This window comes from Nannobrachium achirus (assembly GCF_963921795.1).
Source record: "Nannobrachium achirus genome assembly, chromosome: 4".
NCBI classification, from domain to species: Eukaryota; Metazoa; Chordata; class Actinopteri; order Myctophiformes; family Myctophidae; genus Nannobrachium; species Nannobrachium achirus.
Genome location: NC_137813.1, coordinates 18589918 through 18599050, shown reverse-complemented (window position 1 = coordinate 18599050; position 9133 = coordinate 18589918). Strand labels below are relative to the sequence as shown.

The window sequence follows — 9133 nt, the reverse complement described above, 5'->3', positions numbered from 1 at the left end:
TAATCGTGACAGCCCTGTGTGTGTGTGTGTGTGTGTGTGTGTGTGTGTGTGTGTGTGTGTGTGTGCGTGTGTGCGTGCGTGCGTGCGTGCGTGCGTGTGAGAGAGCGCGTGTGTGTGTGTGTACCTGGCTGGTAGCCCAGCACCTGCATGGCAGACATGAACCTCTTGCAGGCCTCTTCATATTCTCCCTCCTGGTAGAGCAAGCAGCCCAGGTCCACGTCATAGTCTGGGTCCTCCTGAGGCAGCTGCTCCACTAAGGTCTGTAGAGGAACAGAGTTTAGCCGATGCCTTAACTCTTGGCTTGGGCATCCTGCAATCCGTAGGCCTCTCGCAACGAATTTATGGACATTACAGAGGCTTCAAAGAACGAAACAAGCTGTTTACGTTTGTAACCAGGCTGTAAAATAGCATCCGGGCGTTAAGACGTTGGTACTTTAGCACCTTGGTAAGAAAAGACTCTTCCAGACTGTGGTCGGATGTACAACCCACTTCCCAAATGGTCACTTCACTTCTCTACTGTCCTCATCAACAACAACATCTGGTGTTGTCGCACACACACACACGCACGCACGCACGCACGCACGCACGCACGCACGCACGCGCCGCACACGAAAACACAAAGTTAAAATACAAGGTTTCTGGTCAGCTATGTTGCCACGTGACGTCATTGTACGACCAAATATAAAATAGGGCCTAAGTGGTTAATAGTTAGGTATAAATTGGCCATGTGTGCCTAAAACAATTATGTTTTAGTGCTGCTGTAAAATGTAATAAAACGTTCTGTAACGTAATACTGCATTGGTGTTATTTATTCTGTAATGTCTGCAGTATCCATCAGAGTAAAACATCATGTCTCACAGTAAAACACATCTAAAACTGACCGAGCCATTCCATCGAAATGAAACATGAATACTAGGGCTTGATTAGCGATTAAACTATTCAACGAATCAATGAAAAGAAATACAAACTTTTATCGACTAAGCCATATTTTATACTTGCTTTGTGACTGTGGATTTGTTGGATTAACTGTTGCACGCCTACTGAATAGTGGAGGTAAAGTAGTTACCTTGGCTCCAGAGTATTCCTCTTCCCCGTATTGAGATCGCTGCTTGCAACTTATCATCTGTGTGGGACAGGAAGAGGAAGAAACAGGAAGATGAAGACAGTGGACCTGAACATTCAAGCCCAACTCTTGGTTGCTGTAGAGTAGTCTTGCGTAGCCAGACAACTATTTCACAATCTCAGAATGCTATATAGTCTGGAACAAACAGCTCCCGAGCAGCGAGTAATGGAAGCTGGCATTTCCGCTCATGATATATAATATATTTTAAAATGTAATTTCTGCTAAGCAGCAAGCTAAATATGCTTAGATATTTTTTATTCATATTAGGATAAATGTTAAAAATGAAACGTAAGTGGGGAGGAGGCTTCACTTCCGCTTTATCCGGATATAAGACCTCCGTCACCCCAGACTGTATGATGGGAGCATTTGCAAATCGGTAGAGTCAACAGTCTGGCCACGAGAGACAACTGTAAGAGAGTCAACGTTGTGTCTGACTGAGGACAATTGAAGCATTTTGTAGCTGAAACCTCTTTTAACTTTTTGTTGTTTTTTCTTCTGTAAATGAATGCCCTACTTGACCATACTACAGCTTCACACAAAATAAAAGCATCAAAAGTAGCAGATCTGCAAGCTCGAAAGGCGCCTTGTTTTGAGCTTGTCAATTTGAAATGCCATCACAATGAATGACTGTGAGTGTGTGTGTGTGTGTGTGTGTGTGTGTGTGTGTGTGTGTGTGTGTGTGTGTACGCGCCTGCGTGCGTGAGTGTGCGTGTGCATGGTTGTGAGAGAGATGCATGCATTAACCCTAGCTCAAAAGGCACCAATATGCCTTTGACAGTATGTACAGTATGTGCGTGTCGACGTGTGTGTCCACGTGTGGGTGAGCGTGTGCGCGCGGCGGACCTTGGTGTGCGTGCTGGGGGTGTCGAGCAGGAAGGTGGCCTTCATGGCCTCGGGGTAGGCGCAGGCTTTGTACAGGGACTGGGCGTAGTACATCCTGTACTCCTCCACCTCCGGGTGCAGCTGGGTGAGCTGCTCGTAGCACTCTGCGGCGTTGCTGAAGTCCTGGACGTGGTAGTAGCAGTAGCCCAGGAGAGAGAGGGCCGCCCGGGACTGGAGGGACGGAGGCCGTCGTGATCAGTGGGCGAAAAGTAACTAAGTACATTCACTGCATTTACATTCACCAGTGCTGTACTATACTTTTTAGATACTTTTACTTTAATGAAGTATTTCCAGTTTTCAGTACTTTTGCTTCTACTCCACTACATCTCAGAGGCAAACGTTGTTCTTTTACTCCACTACAATTATTTGAAAACTTTAGTTACTATAACTTATATATACTGTGGAAGGAATGAGTGAGTGAACGCAGATGACGTCGGGCCCCGCCAGGCTAATATATAGCCTATATATAAATACTTTTGTACTTTTACTCAAGTAAATTTAGATTTTTTTTCTGACCAACTTACCCTGTATGTACTTACCTCTGTAGTATGACACACAAACTAAACTCCAATATAACAACATTACAGTCATAATACATTGTAATGTAGCCCTAGAATGGCTGTGATATAGGTCTACATTTCATGAATTACATATACACACCGCCATAGATCACAACCATGACATTCTGGTGCTAAAGCTAATGCAAAGTCAAAACATAGCACTCCGACAGACAAAAGCGTTAGTAGTAGCCAATAGAAAATAGTCCATTTAATCTCCTACTTACTTTCATGTGCTTCTGCAATTCATTGCTTAGAATGTGAATGGCGTCACCATACTGACCATCTTTAATCTGAAAAGAGTGAACAGTCAGAACACAGTCAAATCCTCCATGTTAATTTAACTTTGAAAGCAGGCGCGGGCAATCCATTAAGGCGAAAAGGCCGTCGCCTTACATTTATTCTGTTGAAAATGTAAAATATAGCCCCCAAAGCACCCCCAAGCACCCACAAAACTTAAAGAATGTTGCTCAACCCCCCTTGCCCACTCGCTGGGGAAGGCAGCCAGCCAGTTCATTGGGATGTAAATTGAATTCTGGTCGCCTTTTCCTCGCCTTTTGTTCCTGCGCGTCTTTTGTTATAATGGTGTTACGGGGCAGGGGAGGGGATTTTGGGCCATTATCACCTCTACCTGGCTGAAAGGTGGGATACTGTATGTTGCTCTCAGACTAGCCTTGATTCATTACTGACTGAACTCCAACATGAGACCACCAGCTAAGAAGAAGTTCACCCAGAAAAGACGCTCCAGTTCACCGCCGCCAGCAAAAGCAAGCCGCCTTCTGAAGACCTCCCTGCCGCCGCTTTGGAGCCGCCTTCGCCGCCTTCCGAAGACCTGCCTGCCGCCGCACGCAGCACCGACAGCAGGGGCCGAGGCAGCCTGCTTCCCGGACACAGAACCAGGCTCAAGCGGCAGCAACTCACCGACAGCAGCGGGGAATACACTGCATGCTTTTATGACAGGCTGCAGCCGACATGCTACTTTTATTGACCTTCAGAAAGAGAAATATCCACACAAGAGACCCCTTGAACTTGAACGTGGTTGTGACACAAGGTGGAGTTCAAGAGCTAATGCTGTTACTAAAGTGCACGAACTTTATGACGTTATACTAGACTAGGGCTGCAAGCGAACCTTCGGGGATTCGAACGTTCGTTCGTTACGTTGGCAATCGAAGTTCGAAATTAATGGGTTCAGGTTTTTTTCTTTTTTTTTCTTCTTTTTTTTTTACACGAAAAATAATTATCAGAATGTGATAGGCCTATTCATAATATCACAGTAGTAGAGATAGCCAAATACGAAATAAGTTAGGCCTACCGGTAAACACTAACAGTTAATGGTGACGTTATAGTAGTTATAAAACGCACCAGAACAGCTTGGAGCGATCAAGGACCGTCCTCCGCTCCAATTCCGCTCCAATTTGGGGCCGCGCACACACGCTTGATGACAGTAGAGTGAGAGCAGCTGCAGCTGAGCTGGGCAGAGACAGACGTGTGTGCTGCTGTGCTCTGAACAGCGAACACCCATCCATGCACCCACAGATTAAACAGCCTTTCTCCTAAGCATGAGCAAAGATGGATTTCATTGCAACCCCCTAAAGGATTATAATGCGATTTCTGGGGTTGTTACATCGAGACCAGTTCAGCCCGAACGCGACGCGCTCCGACGCAGTCACCAAGTCTAATCATCATCCGTGCAACTCCGCTATACATTGAGCCTGTTCGTGAACAAACTGCACAACATTTTCTCCCGAGTGGGTTGGATTTTCCAAGTGTTAGCCTAGGTGTTAATGCAGCCACGCATCCACGCGTCAATGGATAAAACGGCGCATTTAAAACATTTCCTACACTTTTATCTGGTTAAAGGTACAGTACGTTCGATGGTTCGAACGTTCGGTTTTTAATCAATTGAACGAACCATCTAAGGTTCGATGGTTCGTTCGGAAAATCCCCCCGAAGTTCGAATCCCTAAAACAGGGCTAGATTACAGCCCTATACTAGACCTTTTGAGTAATTATGTCACGAATCTAGGTCCATCATGTGAAGAAGCAAATGCATTGTTAACTAGGATACAAACAAGGAAGTTTGTTTTCCTTCTCGTTCTCTTTAAAAACCTGTTTTCTAGTTCTGATGCAGCAACCAATGGCCTGCAGTCTAAAAAGACTACTGTACCAGACGCTATAGATTTAATTGATGGTCTCAAAAGACAGCTGTCAGCGATTAGGTGTGATGAAAATAGCTTGAAAGGATATAAAAGCATCCTGACCGAAACAAATGCTTTATGTGCCGAACATGCTATTGTAAAGTGGGATAGATATGCAGTTAGTACAGCTCGAAAATGCTTTGTTCCCTCTAAATTCAAAGATAGTATCATTACCACTACCCTGGGAAAACAATCAAGAGTCCAATGTGAAAAGGATTTACGCATCATTTTAAACCAGATCGTAGGCTCTTATGGTGTCATGACGTCTGCTAGTGTATTCTTAGCAACTCCCCGTGCTGCTAATGTAACTTATGCTGATGTAACTGAAATGGTAGAAACTCTCAATGTCTCTGGCAGTGTTTTGGGTGTTGCTGCAGTTAAAGAACATGAGCTTGCTTTATTTATGACTCACCTTGATATCAAAGAAAGCAAGGGAGCCAAATGTAACACACTGCTTAAGGTTTTAATTTGGATGTGTGCCCTGCAAATTGAAACGTGTCACTATTTGGGCATATTGTTTGCCTTGTTTGTAATGCTGTGCTTTTTGAGAATAAAAATCCATGCATTGAATATACTTGAATATTGTTTTTATTTATTTATTCACTTTAACGTATTTAAAATGGAAAATGTGTTTTTTATGGGCGCCCCCCCCCCCCTCCCCTCCCCTGGGGGGTGGGCTTCTCGATGGGGGGGGGGGGGGGGATAGGGGGGGGGGGGGCACCTCGTTGGCATTTCGGCTGGCATTTCGCCTATCCTGACCCTCATTCCTGGGTACGCCCCTGTTTGAAAGTACACAAATAGAACCTTTAATGGACCTGTAAGGCTGTAGCTCTGAGAGTGTACAAAGTAAACACATGTGTGTTCACACTCAGTTAAACTAACACTTATTATCAGAATCAAACATTAGAATTTACACTTACACAGATGTCTTAATAAACGTAATTCGATTAGGACCGTTTGTTTACTTATAACGCATCATTAGCTGTATGATGATACAGTGAATGCTAACATGCTAACGACAACAAGTTAAATAAATATCACCAACCATTTTGTAGATGGTGGCTGTATACTCGCCGTCCTTTATAACCGTTGACGCCATGGTTTGGAATCGTTTTCCTAAGTGTTGTTGTGTAAATGTCCGTTATTGTCCGACATGTAAACACAAATAGCTCGTTAGCTCATGTCTGTCAGCAGCAGAGACTGAACGACGCACAGGAAGTGTTACCTTAGCAACAAACAGCCTAGACCGGAACACTGCAGTGCTGTGACTGACAGGTACGCCAACCAACCAATGAACACTGCACTCTTTCTTTCTTTCTTTCTTTCTTTCTTTCTTTCTTTCTTTCTTTCTTTCTTTCTTATATTCAATATGTAGACCGAATCTAGCCGAATGAATTTAATACATTATCCCATAAATATTTCTTTCTTTCTTTCTTTCTTTCTTTCTTTCTTTCTTTCTTTCTTTCTTTCTATCTTTCTTTCTTATATTCAGTAGTAGACCGAATCTAGCCGAATGAATTTAATACATTATTCCATAAATATTTATGTCTTTGTTTCTGTCTGAATAGCTAGTAATAGTGCCCACAGTTGTCCAGGTGCCCACATGTCTCTAGAGCCCAGATGGTTTTGGTGCCCACATGTCCCCAGTGCCCAGTTGTCCAGGTGCCCACATGTCCCTAGAGCCCAGTAGTCCAAGGGGCCCACATGTCTCTTGTGCCCAGTTGTCCAGTTGCCCACGTGTCCCAAGTGCCCAGTTGTCCAGGTGTCCACATGTCCCTAGTGCCCAGTTGTCCAGTTGCCCACATGTCTCTGGTGCCCAGTTGTCCAGGTGTCCACATGTCCCTAGTGCCCAGTTGTCCAGGTGCCCACATGCCTCTGGTGCCCAGTTGTCCAGGTTCCCACATATCACTAGTCCCCAGTTGGTTTTGGTGCCCACCTGAGCTATTACCATGATCTATCTATCTATCTTTGAACTGTAAAGCAAGTCCAACAGATAGAATATACTTAGAAACAGATGCCGTTTTGACACACACATAAGCATGCGTGGACACAGTGCAGTAAGTAGTGTGGGAGCGAGGGCTGCACCCCGGGGTTGCGTTTGATGTTTCTCTTCTGAACCTGTGAAGTGAAATGATTGAAATGATTCTTAAGTGAAGCCTGGGGCAATCTGTGATGCTTTCATCTCTGCATATTTCACAATATTGTCCAGACTGAGTTTTTATTTTTTGATGCACGGGTGGTTTCTGTCCATTAGGAGCGGAGTAGAAATTGAGGAGATGTAAAGTAATAAATATAAATCAGTGCCAAGCACAAAATATAGATTTTCAGTTCACAAATAGGCCTACAGTACATGTCTAAAGCTTGGAAGCAGGACTGAAAATACCTGCTTCAAAATACCTTTTGTCCAATCTGTATGGTATAAGGTATGCATTATGCAAAATAACTTATATAATTGGAGAGGTTGTATTTGGTTGTATTTTGTCTCTCTGCTTTTCTATTGAGACATTTATGTATCCTTTGACACAATCCTGTTTCTGGCAGGCAGCTATACTTCTATTGTTGTATATTGTTGTTTGTCCTTAGTTTAAATGTCTTGATGAATTGAATACACGGGATCATGATTGAAACAAAGCTCTGAGGCCTTATTTGGGTCATCCTTTTAGCATTCTTTTGTAAATCTGTGCCGCAATAAAAGTATTGAACATTGGAAACACTTTACAGGAGTAAAGTAAAAAATCCTCAAAGGTGTACTAACTTACAGTAGTTGAGCAAATGTAGCCTACTTTACTTTCTGTTACTTTATACCAGGGGTCTTCAACAGGGGATCCGGGACCCCTAGGGGGTCCTCAGAGTTACAGGGGGGCCGCCAAATCTTTGTGTGATAGGATCATGTTTTTTACATTAACCATGTGAACCCTAGCATCCCTATTCTGAGTGGAACATTAGCCAAAAATAGCAGATCTACAAGCTTACAATGCCTCGCAGCTGCGAGACGTTGTAAGCTTGTAGATCGGCTATTTTTGGCAAAGAGGTTTGTAGAGGGAAGTCTATAAGCGGTCTAAGAAATCTATGAAAATGTTTAATCTGCAACCCACAAGGGTATACAATATGTAGTGGGGGTCCCTGATTCATCTCTCTCTCAGCTAAGGGGTCCTTGGCCTGAAAACGTTGAAGACCCCTGCTTTATACCACTGATGATGGCATTAAGGGTGGTAGGGTTTCAGGACATGCCTGTCTGGCCTGTATAATGATTCCTGCAGGTTTGTGAGAGCTCCACTTCCCAGTCTGTGGAATAAGGAGCCCAGACGTTAGCCTGTACCATGACCTGTTTACCACTTCTTCAACCCTATACACCTATAGTTGACCGAGCTCCCCAGGGGGGCTCTAGATTCTTTTCCCCTCCTTTTATTTTTCCTCTACATCAAATGTCTTCGCAGAATGTTTGCCTATTATGACTGACATGCCCTGTCCTGTATAGTACGGGCAAGTAGGGTTCATTATGTTTGGAAAATATGTGAGGATTTGTCATTATCTGTCAACATTTTTCACCTATAATGATATGCCCAAGGTGGTTAAAAAAAAGTATCTCACGTGTACAAATTCAAGTCTAAATCAAATGAGAGACTGATCTTTGGTTAAAATATATCTGTTTTATATTAAAACCAGAAGGAAAACAATCAGATAAAACTCGTAATCATTCTTCTTCTTCTTCACTGCAACGTTTTTTTTTATTTGGATCATGTTGTTCACTGCACATGGCCAGAGGACATGGTAAATTAACCAATGATCTCATTCATTTTTGTGGGATCCAATATGTGACTTCATCCAAGGGCCACAGAAAGCAACAGACAGACATACACGGCACAACGCACCCACAGCACCTTGGCCCCCATCATTACTGGCTTCTTGTGGGCCAATATGGTTTAGGTTAGAGGCAAACGTCCAGGGTGTACTGGCTACTGTGTGTGTGCGTGGGTGCGTTTGTGCGTGCGTGTTCGTGTGTGTGTGTGTGTGTGTGTGTGTGTGTGTGTGTGTGTGTGTGTGTGTGTGTGTGTGTGTGTGTGTGTGTGTGTGTGTGTGTGTGTGTGTGTGTGTGTGTGTGTGTGTGCGCGCGTGTGTGAGAGAGAGATGGTGAGACTGTGAGTGCTTTGTTTATGCATGTGCTTGCAAGCTTGGCTTTTATGCAAGGAGGGTGTGTGTATGTGTGTAGGCTACTTTGAATCTTTCTGCACTCTTTGCATACTGTTGCTGTCTTTCTCAGGAGAAGCTCTGCAGCATAGAGGAACAACTCAACGGACCATCATTTCCAACATTACTGAACAGGTAAAAAAGGGGGGATTTTACTTCTAATATAAAACTCTTTTCCATTATATA

The 9133-nt window shown here is 43.8% G+C and overlaps 1 protein-coding gene across 1 annotated transcript in view; it reads right to left on the bottom strand.

Moving 5' to 3' along the window:
• ift70 (intraflagellar transport 70) overlaps positions 1-5940 on the bottom strand; it is a 32217-nt gene extending 26277 nt beyond the window's left edge. The window contains exons 1-5 of the mRNA XM_080723111.1: positions 5805-5940; positions 2790-2855; positions 1967-2176; positions 1067-1123; positions 125-260 (exon numbers count right to left, since the gene is read on the bottom strand). Coding sequence (XP_080579237.1) covers positions 125-260; positions 1067-1123; positions 1967-2176; positions 2790-2855; positions 5805-5858 — 523 coding nt within the window. The 5' untranslated portion in view covers positions 5859-5940. The remainder of the gene's footprint in view (positions 1-124; positions 261-1066; positions 1124-1966; positions 2177-2789; positions 2856-5804) is intronic.
• Between the last annotated feature and the right edge of the window lie 3193 nt (positions 5941-9133).